Genomic DNA, 19,071 nt, shown 5'->3' on the forward strand with positions numbered 1-19,071 from the left:
GACCGTGTTTATTGTTTTATATATTTCAAAAAGACGCATGTCCTCACATCTGCAGTTTCTTTGGTGGATCTGGTCTCGTCTGTCTTGAGACAGTCCAGGTTGCATCCACCTGTAACAGGTGGAGACTCACCAGTGCGTTATGAACTCTGAATGTGTGTGCAGCGTGCGCAAAAGTTTCCATGTTCGGATTTCTTTGGGGGAGTTTATCTCTGGATGTGTGTAAATGTATGTGCATTCATATGTGCCTGCATGGAGATCTGAGGTTGGCTGGTAGGATGGACCTCTGCGCATAATCACATGTGTGTGCAAGCATTTCCGTGTTTGGATTTCTTTGGGGCGGTCCATTAATGTAAAGAGCGGTGAGGCGGCCCGCTCCCGGTTTTTCCTGCTTTCTTTCCCGCACCTGGATGGCGTCTCAACCTCCTCATGAGGGCTGGCTAGTTTTTGGGAGTTTGTGTATGTGTCTGTACAACTGTGCTTATTGTTTTGTGTATTCCAAACTAACAGGATTATGACATCACATATATTTAGAATCTTACCACCAATTTGATCCTTTGATCCTTGAATCCATAAATAGGGGTGAGAAGCGATGACTTTTAGTCCATTAATCACAGCATTTATGTTCGCAGAATTGAAACGTTCGCCAGAGAAGTATTTTGAAACATCTGGATCCTTTTCGGAGTAACTGTTTACAGATTCCAACATGTCTCAGAGAAAACAACCCTACAGATTTTTAAGGTAAGTTTTCTTTCTTTTTTCTTTTTTTCTGTTGTTCACTAAAAGAAAACGGACTCACACAGGCTCACCTCTACATGGCTGCCGTCTCCTCTAACCCTGCATGTTTCTAATGCAAGTTTTCTCCTTGTTTATGTTGTTCTTTTAGTTTTTGTCCTGAAATGAGGTTTGAAGTGTTTGTGGTGCACCTTGTCTGGTCTGTCTTGAGACAGTCCAGGCAGCACCCACCTGTAACAGGTGGAGACTCACCAGGACATTCAGATCTCACAAGTTTTGTGTTTCTCAACTCTTCTGTTGAGTGTTTCTCTGAGAAGAGGAGTGCAGTGAGGCCTGGTGGAGGTCCACCGATATAAAGGGTGGCCATGTGTGTGTATCTGTTAATGTCTGGATGTGTGCAGACTTATGTGCCTTAGTTTGTGTATGCGTGGAGATCTGAGGTTGGCTGGTAGGGTGGACCTCTGCACATAATGACAACTGTGTGCAAACATTTCCGTTATTGGATTTCTAGGAATTTGGTTTCTTTGGGGGACAACTGCTTAGTGCGTGTCAGAGTATGTCAACTGCTCAGCGCGTGTGAGAGTATGTCAACTGCTCAGTGCGTTTGAGACTATGTCAACTGCTCAATGCATGTGAGAGTATGACAACTGCTTAATGCGTGTCAGAGTATGTCAACTGCTCAATGCGTGTCAGAGTATGTCAACTGCTCAGCGCGTGTGAGAGTATGACAACTGCTTAATGCGTATCAGAGTTTGTCAACTGCTCAGTGCGTGTGAGAGTATGACAACTTCTCAGTGCATGTGAGAGTATGACAACTGCTTAATGCGTATCAGAGTTTGTCAACTGCTCAGTGCGTGTGAGAGTATGACAACTGCTCAGTGCGTGTCAGAGTATGACAACTGCTCAGTGCGTTTGAGAGTATGACAACTGCTCAGTGCGTTTGAGAGTATGACAACTGCTCAGTGCGTGTCAGAGTATGTCAACTGCTCAGTGCGTGTGAGAGTATGTCAACTGCTCAGCGCGTGTCAGAGTATGAAAACTGCTCAATGCGTGTCAGAGTATGTCAACTGCTCAGTGCGTGCGAGAGTATGACAACTGCTCAGTGCGTGTGAGAGTATGACAACTGCTCAGTGCGTGTGAGAGTATGACAACTGCTCAGTGCGTGTGAGAGTATGACAATTGCTTAATGCGTGTCAGAGTATGTCAACTGCTCAGTGCATGTGAGAGTATGACAATTGCTTAATGCGTGTCAGAGTATGTCAACTGCTCAGTGCATGTGAGAGTATGTCAACTGCTCAGTGCATGTGAGAGTATGACAACTGCTTAATGCGTGTCAGAGTATGTCAACTGCTCAGTGCGTGTGAGAGTATGACAATTGCTTAATGCGTGTCAGAGTATGTCAACTGCTCAGTGCATGTGAGAGTATGTCAACTGCTCAGTGCATGTGAGAGTATGACAACTGCTCAATGCGTGTCAGAGTATGTCAACTGTTCAGTGCGTGTGAGAGTATGTCAACTGTTCAGTGCATGTGAGAGTATGACAACTGCTTAATGCGTGTCAGAGTATGACAACTGTTCAGTGCGTGTCCGAGTATGTCAACTGCTCAGTGCATGTGAGAGTATGTCAACTGCTCAGTGCATGTGAGAGTATGTCAACTGCTCAGTGCGTGTGAGAGTATGTCAACTGCTCAGTACATGTGAGAGTATGTCAACTGCTCAGTGCATGTGAGAGTATGACAACTGTTCAGTGCGTGTCCGAGTATGTCAACTGCTTAGTGCGTGTGAGAGTATGTAAACTTGTCGCGGGGTCCTCTCCGAAACTTCTCCCGAACAAATGCAGGCGTAGTCAGGAAGCATTCAGTGTGGATAGTTTATTCTGCCGGCCTCCCAGGTGCACAAAAGATTTTTTACAAAAAAAATAGAAAACTGACTGAAGTCAACACAAAACAAACATCTATATAAAAAACACAGTCTGCATGTTACCCTCTCTGTAACATCTCACCGAAAAAACCCAGGTAGGCCCTGACAGCCTTCTTTTATACCCCATGGCCCCTCCCACTAGGCATAATCGTCATCTCTTTATTATTTCTTCTCCTCAGCTTATTTCCAGCTGTATTCCTACAATACATATATAAGTAAATACAGACATTTATGGCCAATTCCAGGCAGCCTACAGTGTTTCACAATAACCAAAAAAACAAACAAAAATAATGCAGTTCACGTGACCTTTCAAGCGCGCCCGAACCCACTATTTGAACCCCGGAACACCATACCATCGGCTTGCATAACCACTCGTACAATCGGCGATCACAGCGAGTCTACGCGACCGACTTTATTAAAGGTAAGTGGGAAAAATATGTTGGCCACCCTCTGCGCCGCTCAAAATATACCTCTCACCCCTTTTTGTTTATCTGCCCGGTCGACGAAAAGACACGCAGCCACCGTAATTGTAGAAACTAATGGTGGTGGTGCGTGTATGCGCCCAGATCAGCTGTCTGTGGCCCGGGACGGTGTAACTCCGTTACATCATCCCCTTCCACCTGAAGGTTGGCGTTGTGCGGCAACCTGGAGAGATAATCTGCCACTACAGTGAGCTTGCCTGGTCTTTGACGGATGGTGAATCTGAACGGCTGCAGTGAAAGGTACCAGCGTGTCAGTCGGCTGTTATGGTCCTTCATGGAATGGATCCAGGTGAGCGCTCGGTGATCAGTTTCCAACTCAAACTCCCTTCCAAGTAAATAATTCCTGAGTTTCTCCAGTGCCCACTTAATGGCCAAGGCCTCCTTCTCCACAGTTGAGTAGTTGGTCTCTCGTGGCAGCAGCTTTTGGCTTAGGTATAGGACCGGAAGCTCTTCTCCAGGGTCCCCTTGGGCCAGCACTGCTCCCAGGCCGCTTTTGGAGGCATCCACCTGGACCAGAAATTTCTTCCTGAAGTCTGGGCTCCTGAGAACTGGGGTCGTACACAGGCAGGTTTTCAGCCTTTTGAAAGCTTGTTCACATTCCGCTGTCCATGTGACAGGATTCCGTTGGTCCTTGCTGGTCATAGCAGTAAGAGGGGCCGCAATAGTTGCAAACTGGGGCACAAATCTTTGGTACCAGCCAACCAGCCCCAGGAAGGGGCTGGTGCGAGGCCGAGGGCAGTTCTGGATAAAATCCACTTTATCCATCTGCGGGCGCACCACACCTCTGCCCACTTGGTAGCCAAGGTAGCGGGTCTCCTGCCGTGCCCACTCACATTTAGAGGGGTTGAGGGTCAACCCTGCCTTATGGATTCTTCCCAGGACTTCGGACAGGTGCTGCTGATGCTCTTCCCAGGTGTTGCTGAAGATCACTACATCATCCAGGTAGGCGGCACTATAGGGGTCACACCCCTGTAGTAATTTGTCCATCAGCCTTTGGAAGGTGGCCGGAGCCCCATGTAGCCCAAATGGCATCACCGTGAACTGGAACAGGCCGGCAGGTGTCCTGAAGGCGTTGTACGGTCGAGAAGACTCCTCCAGTGGCACTTGCCAGTAACCTTTGCACAGATCCAGGGTGGTGATGTACCTGGCCGCTCCAATCTTCTCCAGCAAACCCTCGATTCGAGGCATGGGGTAGGCATCAAACTCTGAAATGGAATTAAGCTTCCGGAAATCAATGCAGATGCGTAGGGAGCCATCTTTCTTGAAGATGATGACCACCGGGCTACACCACTCTGAGCAGGACGGCTCTATCACCCCAAGACCAGCATCTTCTCCTGTCGCAATTTATCCACTAAGTGTTGTGGAACCCGGTATGGACGTTGGGATGTCCATCCTTTAGGCATATCACATGTTCGACAAGGGTGGTCCTGCCGGGGTTAACTGAACACAGAGATGGAGTCTACCGAAGGATTTGGAGTAGCTCAGCAGCCTGCTGTGGGGTAAGATGAGTCAGCACCGGAGACATTGGATCGGCTCCCTGCTCGGGTTCTGTCTTCCCTTCTCTTGGCACTTCTCTTGCCATCAGAGCTTTCGCAGGGGCCTGGTGGGCACGCTCTTCCCATTCTTTCAGGAGATTCACATGGTAAGTCTGCTTCGGTTTCCTCTTTTCAGGAAGATGAATCTCATAGGTCACTGGCCCCATTCTGCGAAGAACCTTGTATGGCCCTTGCCATTTCGCCAGAAGTTTACTGTTGGCTGAGGGGAGAAGTAACAACACCTTTTGACCAGATTGAAATTCACGTTGCCGGGCCTATTGGTCATACCAGGTCTTCTGGCTTCGTTGAGCGTCTCGCAGGTTGACCTCGGCCTCTTCATGGTATCTCCCCAACCGATCTCTCATTTCCAGCACAAATTGCACCACTCCTTTATCATTTGGAGCAGAAGCAGGAGACTCCCGACCCTTCCGGAGGAGATCCAACGGCCCCTGCACATCCCAACCATAGAGTAGCTCGAATGGTGAGAAACCAGTGGAAGCCTGGGGAACTTCTCTGTACGCAAACAGCAGGAAGGGTAGCCACTGGTCCCAGTCTTTCCCAGTGTCTGACACAAACTTCTGCAGCATCCTCTTCAGAGTTTGGTTGAACCTCTCCACCAACCCATCTGTCTGTGGATGGTAGGGTGACGTCCTGATGGCAGAGATGCCTAGCTGGTTGTGGAAGAGCTGCATCAACCTAGAGGTAAAGTTAGTCCCTTGGTCGGTCAAAATCTCATCTGGTATCCCCACCCGGGAGAACAGCTGTACCAGTGCACGCAGAACATTGGGTGCCGTGAGCGCACGCAGAGGGAAAGCTTCTGGGAAACGAGTCGCATAATCACACACCACCAAAATGTACTGATGACCCCGACTACTTTTTACCAGACGACCCACAATGTCCATAGCTATCTTACGTAAGGGGGTGGAGATGACCGGAAGTGGCTGTAGCAGGGCCCTGTCAGACTTGCGAGCTGGACAGGTTTTCTGGCAGGTAGGGCATGTACGGCAATATTTTTGTATGTCTGTGTACATTGACGGCCAAAAGAAACGTGAGCTAACTCGCATATAGGTTTTTTGGCAACCCAGATGACCTGCCCAGGGGAGGGTATGTGCTAGGTGCATAATGAGGGGTCTACAACTAGAAGGTATCACAAGCTGTTGGTGGTCACCGTCAACAGCATACAACACATTTTTGTCAACAATGAACTTCTCTTTCCCTCCCCATTTTCCAGTTTCCCCTTCAGTCACATTAGCAAACAAAACTTTCAACGTTTCATCCTCCCTTTGCAACAAAGGGATATTTTCTGGTACATCGCATTTCATGCTCTTTGTGTCCGGCCCCTTTGACCATAGCTGCTTCTCAAAGCGGCGTTGGCAGCGGGATTTTCTTGGCCCATTAGTGCCACCCTCACACAGACTACTGTCAAAGTCTGGCAAGGGTTGGCATCCAGCCTTCGCCTGGGCTCTAGTGACCACTGGGCCAGACACATTTAATTTAGCATTCCCCTTATCCCCCACATCAGTCTCTGTCCACTGTTCTTCTTTTTCTTGCAGCAAGTCTATGAGTACAGGCAAGTCCATCCCCAGAATAACCTCTACAGGCAAGTTCTTTACCACCCCAACTGACAACAGGTAGGGCTGTTCATTAATAGTCACTGTTACCTCCACTTTTGGGTATGGATGTTTATCACCATGCGCACATAAAACTTCTTCCTGTCTGCTATAGTCCACACTGTTCACTGGTACCAAACTATGCTTAATTAAAGACATAAAACTACCAGTGTCCAGCAAAGCAGTAGCCTGCTGACCATTGACCTTTACTTTTTTATAGCGTTGCACATCCACTGGCTGGACCCTTGTGGGCTCCATCTCCAGCCGGGGTGCATAGCAGGCACCAGTGACTTTAGCCTTCCGGATAGGGCATACCGAGGCTTTATGACCTGGCTGCTGGCAATAATAACAAAGACAGTCCTTACCCGCTGCTCGTAAGTTTGATGCCTTGGGGTTTTCTGGTGGCTTTGGGTTGCTCTCCCTCTTCAGAAGACCCGATGATGGGAGTGGTGGTCGCTGTGGCGTCCCAGATGAGCATGCAGGTGGTGCTCCTTTACGCGCATTGAAGTACTGTGACACCAGCTTAGCAGCAGTCAGTCCATCTGCTGGCTCATGCTCCCTCACCCTGGTCCTCACCTCCCCTGGAAGTACCCGGATTAACTGCTCCAAGATGATAGCTTCTCCCATCTCTTCTTTAATATGCTGCTCTGGTCGGATCCAGCGCCGATAGAGGCCCTTCAGGCGATAATAGGTCTCAGTGGGGCTCTCACCAGGTGGAACTGTATTGGACCTTAACTTCTGCCGATACGTCTCAGAGGAAATGTCAAATTTGGTTAGCAACGCAGCTTTTAAATCTTCATAACGATTGGCTCTTTCTTCATCCATTGCAGTGTAGGCCTCCAACGCCTTCCCCGATAGCAGTGGAACCAGACGACCGGCTCATTCACTCTCTGGCCATTTCCAGGTTTTGGCAACTCGCTCAAAACTCCACAAATAGTTCTCAATGTCTTCCCCCATCTGAAAGGGTGGAATTTTCGGCCCAGCAGATCGCATCCACTTTGAGACTGACTGGATGAGGCTGTTGGTCACTGCTTTTGACTGAAGAGAGGGAACCTCCTCTGGGGGATCCCGGTATCCTCTTTGGTGTGCAGGTGTAGGCAGTACCATTCTGGGGCTGCTTGCTGTTGCGGTGCTTGGCGTGGCCGTTGCTGCTGTGGTGCTTGCTCCGGCTGGTGCTTGGGCTGGGCTTTCCTGACCAGCAAAATCTGAATGCAGCTGAGCGTTGGGAGGGGAAACAGTCCTCAGCCCCCTGAGTTCTGCCAACAAAACCTCCTCTCTCCTTTGCTGTCCCGCCAGGAAGTCCCTCATCATCGCATTTCAGCTCTCCGTTTGGGTCACGTGCTGAGGTTGAAGCTGTAGGCAATGCTGGACCAATCCTGCCAGAAACCTCCTCCTCCTCCTCTGCTGAAGAAGACGACGCCGGTACTGTGTCCCATGCCAGGTCCTCTGCTGTCTTCTCCACTGGAAGCTCATGCTGCTGGGACCGCAGCCCTGTGCGCTTAACTGGGAGGCGCGTTTTCCTCTTCCGACTAGCCATCCCACTCCTGACACCATATGTCGCGGGGTCCTCTCTGAAACTTCTCCCGAACAAATGCAGGCGTAGTCAGGAAGCATTCAGTGTGGATAGTTTATTCTGCCGGCCTCCCAGGTGCACAAAAGATTATTTACAAAGAAAATAGAAAACTAACTTAAGTCAACACAAAACAAACATCTATATACAAAACACAGTCTGCATGTTACCCTCTCTGTAACATCTCACCGAAAAACAGCCTTCTTTTTTACCCCATGGCCCCTCCCACTAGGCATAATCGTCATCTCTTTATTATTTCTTTTACCAAACACTCTTTTCTCCTCAGCTTATTTCCAGCTGTATTCCTACAATACATATATATGTAAATACAGACATTTATGGCCAATTCCAGGCAGCCTACAGTGTTTCACAATAACAAAAAAAACAAACAAAAATAATGCAGTTCTCGTGACCTTTCAAGCGTGCCCGAACCCACTATTTGAACCCCGGAACACCATACCATCGGCTTGCATAACCACTCGTACAATCGGTGATCACAGCGAGTCTACGCGACCGACTTTATTAAAGGTAAGTGGGAAAAATATGTTGGCCACCCTCTGCGCCGCTCAAAATATACCTCTCACCCCTTTTTGTTTATCTGCCCGGTCGACGAAAAGACACGCAGCCACCGTAATTGTAGAAACTAATGGTGGTGGTGTGTGTATGCGCCCAGATCAGCTGTCTGTGGCCCGGGACGGTGTAACTCCGTCACTTACGCTTAGTGTGTGTGAGAGTATGACAACTGCTTAGTGCGTGTCAGAGTATGACAACTGCTTACTGCGTTTGAGAGTTTGACAACTGCTTAGTGCGTGTGAGAGGCAAAGAAGCCCCCCAGCCAGGCTGAGAGGACCCCCAGAGCCCCAGCAGCCACGGTCGATTACAGCGCCGGTGCAGAGAGCGCCCGCCGAGGAAACACTGGAGATATGACACAACAGGATATATACAGGGTAAAAAGATAAAATAAATAAGAAGGGATACAATATAAATGTAAATAGAGTAAGAAGATAAAAAATGAATAAGAATAAAATCGATAAATATTAGGTAAAACCTAAATTAATAAATAGAATAACAGGATAGAATAAATAAGCATAAAATAAATAAACGTCAAGTAAAAGCTAAATTAAAAAGTTGGATCTTGAGCCTGTTCTTAAAAACATGTACGTTCTCTGCGGCCCTGAGCTCCTCCGGCAGGCTGTTCCACAGATGAGGACCACACCACTGAAACGCTGCCTCTCCGTGAGTATGTGTCCTGACTTTGGGAACAGTCAAAAGGCCATGGACTGGCAGCCTGTCCAGGGTCTACCCCGCCTAAAAAAACAGCTGGGATAGGCTCCTGCACCCCTCCGATCCTTATGATGATAAAGTGGCTTGGAAAATGATTGAACAAAAAATAAATAAATAAGTTTTTGATGTCACAGAATAACAATGTAATGGCATTTTGTTTTGTTTTAACAGATCATGGCTCAGCAGTGGACTGTTGGAGAAGTATCTCTTTGGCTTGGGGAAAATGAATTGGCAGATTATCAACAGGTAAATGGACTGGTTCTTATATAGCGCTTTTCTACTCTGTCCGAGCACTCAAAGCGCTTTATACAGCTAATTCATTCACCCAATCACACAAGCACTTCTAAGCTTTAGTGCTAAGTATCTAACATTCATACACATTCACACTCCGATGGATGCATCGGAGAGCAACATGGGGTTAGTATCTTGCCCAAGGATATTTGGCATGCAGACTTGAGCAGCCTGGGATTGAGCCACCGACCTTCTGGTTAGTGGCTGATCCGCTCTGCCACCTGAGCTACAGCCACCCCAGGTCTTTGTAGGTGAGCATTTCTATGGATGTGCCATATCAGTGTCCACGGTGCTCCACAAGAAAACCAACATATGAAAAACTGCTGAAACATCAACAGATATACCATGAAAGTAAATGAGGATTCTTCATTGTCTGCAGACTAGAAGACTGTCCCAGAAAGTTTTTGTCTGTGAAATCTTTGAAAAATCACATAAGGAAGAAACATAAATATCAGAAACAAGGATTAGAGTCTGCCCCAGACTGTGACCCTGTCATCCAAGAAACTGTTGAATTTCCCCAATCATCTGAACGAGCTCTGAGTGAACTTATAGAGAACTTTACATGGGCCAGTTACACCATACACTGGTGTGTTTATACCCAAGCTGCATTTTCTGCTACATTATCCTCGGCTCATCCTTGATTATGGGTCACTCCGCTCTCATTGGTGCATGAGGTTTGAAGCCAGACATCAATTTTTCAAGACAGTAGCAAGAATCACCAATAACTATATTAATATTTGTCAGACTTTGGCAAAGAGGAATCAGCTTCGTCAATGCTGGGAGTGGCAGCCTGAATGGATCATCAGGAGCGATCATACACAAGCAGCAGTTAATAACTTATCACTTCAAGAACTTCCAGTGAACTTGCAGATTTGTTTGCAGAACTTGGAGACAGCCGTTACTGTGGATGAGAAACTCTGGACGAGTAAATGCATCATTTTAAACTCTGTAAAATATGCAGTTGGAGATTTCTTCATTTTGGAACTTGTGCATGCAGAGCAAATTCCACTGTTTGTAAAAAAAATAGTCCTGATTGTGTATATCAGGGCAAAATGGTTTCTTGTTGGAAGACTTTTTACAACACTGGAGTTTATAAGACACCTTCAATCATACCACATCAGAGAGACTGATGATCTGTTGATATTCAAGCCTGGGGATGAGGTAGACTTTCATGCTTTGGACGCATACAGATGTGATGGTCAAGACTTCATTACACTGATCCACCGACCTTTTAAGGCAGTTCATACCAAAGTTAGGTAAGATACATCCTAAACCATGACTTTTTAGTTAGGAATTGTCAACCACTGTTAAAATGATTTTAACCACTTTTTGGCTATTCCACATGTCTGTCATCATCTACAGTCACTAATGAACGCATAGCTGTCTTTTTAGTAATGTTTTATGATATTTTTATTCTTTATCTTCGAACATGCTCATTTCTGTTTTGATCGTGTCTTATTGTTTTTCTGTGACACAGACAATGAAATCGATGGATCGACTCTTCTGCAGATGACTGAAAGAATGAGTGAGCGTCTTTTTCCAAAAGTGAAAGACCAAGTGAAATTTTTGTCTGCTGTAGAGAAGCTGAAAGAGTGAGTCTTAAGTTGACTGGACATGATTCACTGAATTGTACATTCATACAATTCAGTGTTTCCCCTCCCCTAGGTTTACGGTGTTGGAGGGTGGGGGGCAAGGGGTTGACGCAAGCCCTGTACTGTTTCTCCAGCGTTGATGTGCATCACACACCCATTTACTTTCAAAATTGAAATGTCACAGCCACTCTTACTCTCTGTTATGATTCTGTTTCTGTAGTTCAGCAGCTGTTATTGTACGTTTTAAATATGCGGATATTCCTGATGCAGGACACAAGGACACGCATATTCATGTCTTGTAACAAACTCTAAACATACTTCTTACTTCTTCTTGCAGTGGAAGGCAACACAAAGAAAAGCATACTGTGTCAGCACTCCAACCTATGTTTAACTGCAAAGTGCAGTTTCCTCCAGCTGTGCTCACTGCGTTGACCAATAAAGATGCAGCACTAAAGTCACCCACCAAGAACAGACTCAAAAACATGCTTGTTCAAGCTCTGTTTGACCACTTGAGTAATGAGACAATGTAAGTCTATATATAATTAAGATTTGATTCATTTAAAATACAGTATGTACATCAGAATTTAAGTTCATCATTCAAAATTTGCAGGTATCCCTCTCATGTGCAGTATGTAGAGCTTCTGAGGACTGTCCTTCTGAGTTTTCCTTTCTTGAAGGAGAGTTATGGCTCTGGATATGTAAGTATTCCTGAAAAGCAAACATTGATAAAATTGTCCAACAAATTGTCTTTGAATTGCCTAATTATTGGCTAACGAGTGTAACATGCTAACATTTTCATTGTTACATATTCAGAGGTTATCTGTTCCCTTGTGGCCACTACAATACAAGTATTAGTATTGTGATTTTTGAGGCAGATCTCGTCCAGTATGGTCAAACAATAAATAAAATATCAATTGCTCTTTTAAATTAATTAATGTTTCATTTCTCTGTGAATTCTCAAGTGAATGGTGTGAAATTCAGCATTATATTAGCTCTGTTTGCCTTTGTATCAGGATAGTGTAGTTTTTGTATTTAAAAAATTAAATTTGAAAATAGGGCAGGGATAGCTCAGTAGGTAGTGTGGTTGCCCCATGATCGGAAGGTCAGGGGTTTGAATCAACTGAACGGCTACCCTGAGGTACCCTTGAGCAAGGTACTGTCCCTACACACTGCTCCCCGGGCGCCTGATTAGTGGCTGCCCACTGCTTCACTGAGTGAATGGGTTAAATGCAAAGAGAGAAATTTCCCTGTGGGGATCAATAAAGTATACATTATTATTTTTATTATTAAAAGGTAGAGGTATTAACATATAGACTGAAAGATCATGATGAGTATGCTTGTAGGACATAATGCCATTGATACTTTATCTAATCTTTATCTACCTTTTATAGTGTATGTAGCCAATCTAAGGTGCTCCAAACCTTTATATCATGTGTTCGATCAACTCCTAAGAGTTAAAGAAGAGATCTGTAAATAGGAACTAATTAGGTTATGACATGATTACAGCAAACCTACCAGCTTTATGTCACTCAAAGTTTTCTGGTAAATGTCTTGTATAAAGGGAGGACCTAGTTGCACCTATTTATGAATAATTAGTTACATTTTTATCGTTTGTAGGATGTTCTGCATGAGTCTCTCAGGAACAAGTTTAAAAAGGAAAGAAGACCACTAGTAGACGTAGAGGAAATTGAAAAAATGAGACAGAAATACTCAGTTCCAAATTCAGGAAGAAAAAGATCATCAGATATCCAGCCCTGTATCCTTTTGAAAAAACCAAGGCAAGTTAAATATGCTCAATGTTTGTTTGCCATTTTAAATTGTACATAAAAGTTAAAAGTATTGTTTTGGGTTTTTTTCTCTCAATATTTGCTAAACTTTTTAATAACCAGGATATCAATCCTCTTGACGATGGGGAGGATGAAAGTAGCACCGACCAACATGTATCAGTGATTAAGCAAGAGTGCCAAAAAACTAGGCCAAATGTGGATGTCATTCGAACGCACCTCAGGAAAATACAGAAGTACAGAACACACTACGTTCTTCAGCATACTACTGAAGAGGTTCTACGAGAATTCCCATGTCTCACTATCCCTGTTGTGGTGAGTGTTTTATCAAAAACTGCAGCAAAAAACAACAATAACAATAGTGCACGGCAAAAACACGAATATGTACTGATGTGCTGCACATTTATATAGACTTCTAATAATCACGTACCTACAGGACAGGCAAAGTGACTGAATCAGCAGATTTATTTCATGAGTAATAAAAGTACACTAACAGAACACTAACAGAAATTGCAACATTGACTATGTCTTTCTCTTTGGTTTTATTTTCATGCTACAGGATAATTTTGGACCAATCTGATGCCAATGATAGTTTTTTGGGAAGAATAGTCTAAACATCCCTTTTGCACAGCAATGTGTACTTGAGAATTAAAGTAAACAAATGCAAAATTATAATTTGTTCTCTAATGATAATTGATGTGTGAAATAATGATTGTTCTGGTTTGCTATATAATGGTATATATTATGGTACAAAGCTAATATGTATATGTTTATCCTTTATTTTAGCTTCTTGAAGAGGCTTCCATGTTACTTAAAACTGATGTGGACAAAAAAGTAATCCGAGGATTCAGTAAGTTGGCAGCGAAGCTTGTGTCAATAGCCCCAGACAGCAACCTTAAAAGCCTCTGCTTAAAATCTGTTGATGAGAGCCAGACAGACACTGAAAGAAAAGGTGAGGGCACTTGGCAATAATGAGCAAAAACATTTTTAACTCCTATCTCAGATACCACTTTTTAAGGTTTCACATACAGCACATTAGTAAACACAGTGTCCCTTACAATATCCACGGACGGACGGAAGGACGGACGGACTGAGTGGCTGGCTGGCTGGCTGGCTGGCGGAAACGACAACATAACATCAATGACACGACAAAGAACTGGTGAAACCGAGGAACTTAAATACACAGGTTGAATGATGACAATGATTGGAAACAGGTGAGTACAGGGCTGAACATAATCTGACTAATGACACAAGCTGACACGGTGAACAAACAGGAAGTGAAACAGGCAGTGGCAAAATAAACTGAACATGAACAAAACTGAAAGCACTGGGTCGATGACCCAGGAACCCTGACAGTACCCCCCCCCCCCCAAAGGCCGGCACCCGACGGCCAAAAGAAAGAAAAACCAGAACAGGGCGGGTGGAGGGGGCCCAGGACGGAGGGACGGAGTCCAAAACAGAAACAGTTCAGGTGGGCGGCCACGTGGCCGGCGGCCGAGACGAGACGGTTCAGGAAGACGGCGGCGGCCGCTGAGCTGGTCCGGTGGGCGGCCGCGAGGAAGGCGGCGGCGGCCGCGAGGAAGGCGGCGGCGGCCGCTGAGCAGGTCCGGTGGGCGGCCGCGAGGAAGGCGGCGGCGGCCGCTGAGCAGGTCCGGTGGGCGGCCGCGCCGGCGATGACGTCCAGAACGTGGCTGGGGCGACGGCGCGGCAGCCGCAGGACCAGGCAAAGCAGAGGCTGACGCCAAGGCTGAGGCTGGCCCAGGCGAAGTGGAAGCTGAGGCTGGACCAGGGGAAGCAGACGCTGAAGCTGAGGCTGAGTCTGGACCAGGCGAAGCAGAAGCTAAAGCTGAGGCTGGCCCAGGCGAAGCAGAAGCTGAGGCTGAGTCTGAGGCTGGCCCAGGCGAAGCAGAAGCTGAGGCTGAGTCTGAGTCTGGACCAGGCGACGGCACGGGAGCCGGGGGTGACAGAGCCACAGCTTTAGGGCCAGCGGGCGCGGAAGCCCCTGGCTGGAGACAGGCAGGGCCAGCGGGCGCGGAAGCCCCTGGCTGGAGAGCGGCCGGGCCAGCGGGCGCGGAGGCCCCTGGCTGGAGAGCAGGAGGGCTCACAGCTGGCTCTGGGTGCTGTGGCTGCAGGTCCGGGAACTGAACAGGGTGGTGGATGAGTGACTGAACTGATTGGACTGACTGGACGGGAGGCGACTGGACTGACTGGACGGGAGGCGACTGGAGAACAGGACACTGAGCTACAGGGGACGACTGGACTGACTGGACTACAGACTGGACAGACTGGAGGACGGGAGGAGACTGGAGGACAGGGAACTGGAGGACAGGAGGAGACTGGACTACAGGGGACAGGAGGACAGGAGGAGACTGGACGACAGGGGACAGGAGGGAAGGCTGAACAGCAGGTGAGGGAACTGACTGGAGTGAAAGCTGAACAGCAGGTGAGGGAACTGACTGGAGTGGGGAAGCTAAGGGATGAACAGAGGTTGGCGATGCTAATGGCTGAGCTAACGACAGAGTTACCGAGGGGGATAAAACTGCAGCCTGGGCTAATAAGGCTGGTGCCTGAGCAGGGGACACCTCAGCTAGCCTAACCAGTGATAGTGCCAGGGCGTGGAAAGCTGAGTGAGGAGGTGGAGGAAGTGGTGAAGTAGCAGGTGGACTGGTTAGCTCTTTCAAGCCTCTAGGGAGGTCAGGCTGGGTTGAGGCTGCCCTCAGCCTGGGCGCTGGGACAGGCACGGGAGGTGGCTGGACACCAGTTACCCCCCACCCGGGAAACAAGAGCGGATGTGGAGGTAGACTGCGTCGCAGCTGCCTTCTTCCTAGGAGCTGGCACAGGTGTGGGTGTAGGCTGGGCCCTAGCCATCTGAGGTGGTGAAACGGCTGAAGGGGAAGGCCGAATCTGGGCCGCCGTGCTGGTGGGAAATGGCTGAGTAATGGGTGTGAAAATAGTGACTGGGTGTGTGATACAGGCAGGTTTATCTGGGATTGTTCTGGTCCTTCTGCCACCACCATTTATAGTCTTTGGAGGAGCAGAGCAGAAAAACTCTTCCCAGTCTACAGAATCCTCCAGGAGGGAAACATCCCATGAATCAGAGATGAGTCTATTAGTTAATCTGGGTGAAGAGTCAAATGAGGAGGGTGGAAAACAGTTACCGGAACTCACCACCGGGAGTTGCTGAAAATAGTCCGTGTTATGGCGGCGTGTGCCCCGCTTTCTCCGGGAAGAGGAAGCGGGCGGGGTACACAGCCGAGCCTCTGGCGCGGGAGCCTCTGTTGAGCCGAGGTGGGAGGCATAGCCGCTGTGCCGTGGCGAAGTGGAGGATCCGGCAAATGAGGCAGGTGACGTGTGAGCGAGGAGCGGATCCGCGAGAGGGGGAGCCGCCGAAGCGCGGCGCGAAACGCCCACTCTCCGCGGCAGATGCTCCGGTGCATGGGAGGTAGCAGGTGGGTGAACGCGGCGTCTCCGAGGCCCGCCCAGAGCCAAGCGAGTGCCCTCGAAGACGTGCTCTCGCTCCGCGAAGAGCCGCTGTCTCTCCTTGAGCTTTTCCGCCCACAAGGAGAGCGCTGCCTCCTGCTGCTCAAAAAGGTCCGAGTCCGCTGGGTTCCAGTCGTGTCTTCGTGGCACGGGTCATGTCATTCTGTCAGGCGTGGTGTGGAGGCGAGGAAGAAGGAACCCAAACGCAGGACTCACAGGTAGGTGAAGACTGGTGTTTATTGTGATGGCGTGAGCAAACAGAACAGAGGTAGGAAATGGCTGGCTGGCTGGACGACTGACTGAATGAATGAATGAAGGAAGGAAGGACGGACGGACTGAGTGGCTGGCTGGCTGGCTGGCTGGACGACTGACTGAATGAATGAATGAATGAAGGAAGGACGGACGGACGGACGGACGGACTGAGTGGCTGGCTGGCTGGCTGGCGGAAACGACAACATAACATCAATGACACGACAAAGAACTGGTGAAACCGAGGAACTTAAATACACAGGTTGAATGATGACAATGATTGGAAACAGGTGAGTACAGGGCTGAACATAATCTGACTAATGACACAAGCTGACACGGGGAACAAACAGGAAGTGAAACAGGCAGTGGCAAAATAAACTGAACATGAACAAAACTGAAAGCACTGGGTCGATGACCCAGGAACCCTGACAGACATTTCTCCTTTCTCGTCTCTGCACTGATGTACTTTAAGATTTAACTGATACACCCTCGATGCTATATATATCTCTATGAGGATTTTCAGTCATTCACACAATGTTTATCCCAAAAAATGTTCAGTGGCAGCTAGACTTGCTCTGCAAGTTCTTTAGGACTCAAATTATTTAAAGCTAGCAACTTACAGAACTGAACAACATTTTGGGGGTTTTGTATAAATGCTTAACATTTACACTGAATTACACTGAAAAGTTAATTAGGTATACATTTACTGCACTAATGCTTATGTTCTGCAAGACATTCAACTCCTGATGAAGGTACTCATATGGCCTTTACTGCTTTGTATTAACAAAATTGGCCAGAAAATATTTACATATTTCTCTTTATTTTCCAGGTCAGATAGTAAACACAGCTGTTCTTCTCCTGCCATCTATTTTCAAAGAAAATGCCGCTCATCTCTCCGTCATAAATAAGGTAAATTTAGATTTTTTTTGGTATGGTGAGGGGGGGTCTAAAACTAATCCAGTATTTTACAGGAGTTTCATACTTTCATTGGGACACCTGTTGTTTATGCTTATTTAAACTATACTCCTCATTTCAAGAATTTAATTTCTGTTTCAGGATCCACACAGCCCAATACCTACAATCGTACTCAGCAGCAGTGACGGCAAGCCCTTGAGTGATTCAACTGAGGGCAATGTCCAGATGGATGGACAAAAAATGATTCTGGACAGTGGGGAAATTGACATTTCATTGGCGATGGGTATTGTCTTCTCCGTGTACCATAACTACAATGTTGCCTATCCAAGTGAACTAAAAAAGACATTTTGCTTTTTGGAGGCATTTGTTCTCAACTTGGGAACTCTGACTACACCTGTACCAGTAGCTGTGCAAAGAGTGGCAAATGCATTAAATATCTCCTAGATTGCCAGCATAGTGCAGATGAGAGACTGAAATTGTCCCAATGTGGACTAACAAAGGACCATGAGTCCCACATTAAACTTAACTTACATAACTTAAGGCTGCAGTTCATTGATAATTTAAATAAAAAGATTGTTCTTGAAATAGTTTTACTGAAAATGCAAACATGCTGATGAAAATGTGTTGTTTAATTGTCTGTTATGAAAGTATTGCTATTTCTAATGTAATGATTGTTGTTTTATCTATAGTATAATATTTATATGTATTTATTTATAGTATAGTAAAGATATTCAATTATTACTGTTTAAATGACTTATATGCTATTATTAGTAGTGGTGTTGTGCTTAGCGTTAAAATGCCTTTTTGTCTTTTTCTGTAATACAAAGTGCCAATAAACCATTAATATATGTCTATGTGCTTGTATTTATTTTACCCTACTCTAGTTAATTCAATTTAAGATGCATTTTTTTTTTAAAGATTTAAAATGGTTCTTTAAAGAACCACTCAGAAAATAGTTCTTCAAAGAACCATTAAAAAAAAAGGTTTTTTGAAAAACCTTTAAAGGTTCTTTAAAGGGGATTTTTTCAAGTTTTTGTAATGCGACAGGTTAAAGAATTAACATTCAGCTTACCCTCTGAAATGTCAGTGTGCATCTCAGATGTGTTGTTGTCATCAAGGATGATGTGACGTACCAGCCAATCCATCACCGCACCCAGCTGCAAAACTGTGACTCAATCTGCTGTGGTGGCATTAAAGTCCTGCCAGTTTACAGCGGCTGATTTGGTCCCTAAAATCCAGAGAGTAATTATTCATGGTAAGGAATTCATGTGGACACTAAGCGTGTGGGCAGGCAAGGACATTTAAACAGTGAGGCTGACGACCTCTCCTTCATTTCTGTCAAACAAAATTGTATGACATGTTTCCAGCGGTTAGTATCATGGTTGCTAGGCAACCTGGGCAGCGCGACGGAGACTAGACCGTCCCATACAGCCCATGTGTTTGCAACAAACTTGCCGTTTATTTTGCAATTCGAGCTCAACACTGCCCCTAGCGTCCTGGAGCACTTCTGTTGTGTTTTGGAGTTTGCATGTGTTTTGAATTTTGTAAGTGTTTTGGAGTTTGTAAGTGTTTTGGAGTTTGTAAATGCTTTGTCTCTAGGGGCCACCGTACTACACCTCGTAAAAGAC

The 19,071-nt window shown here is 46.4% G+C and overlaps 2 protein-coding genes across 2 annotated transcripts; one reads left to right on the forward strand and one right to left on the reverse strand.

Annotated features, from left to right (window-relative positions):
* Positions 1-4,943: 4,943 nt before the first annotated feature.
* On the reverse strand, positions 4,944-7,103 carry LOC148095916 (SCAN domain-containing protein 3-like). The gene is made up of 2 exons (XM_087837034.1): positions 5,979-7,103; positions 4,944-5,651 (listed from the first exon to the last, which is right to left on the reverse strand). Exons 1-2 carry the CDS (start codon positions 7,101-7,103, stop codon positions 4,944-4,946), a joined length of 1,833 nt encoding a protein of 610 aa, XP_087693160.1.
* A 2,203-nt stretch (positions 7,104-9,306) lies between these two features.
* On the forward strand, positions 9,307-17,887 carry LOC148095917 (sterile alpha motif domain-containing protein 3-like). Its single transcript, XM_087837038.1, has 10 exons — positions 9,307-9,378; positions 9,665-9,674; positions 10,901-11,015; positions 11,353-11,541; positions 11,626-11,713; positions 12,633-12,797; positions 12,905-13,114; positions 13,586-13,751; positions 17,358-17,437; positions 17,585-17,887. Exons 1-10 carry the CDS (start codon positions 9,307-9,309, stop codon positions 17,885-17,887), a joined length of 1,398 nt encoding a protein of 465 aa, XP_087693164.1.
* The last annotated feature ends 1,184 nt before the right edge of the window (positions 17,888-19,071 follow it).

Source organism: Neolamprologus brichardi, unplaced genomic scaffold (genome assembly GCF_056152115.1).
Source record: "Neolamprologus brichardi isolate AB-2024 unplaced genomic scaffold, ASM5615211v1 NODE_ptg000048l+_length_227364_cov_1, whole genome shotgun sequence".
NCBI lineage: Eukaryota > Metazoa > Chordata > Actinopteri > Cichliformes > Cichlidae > Neolamprologus > Neolamprologus brichardi.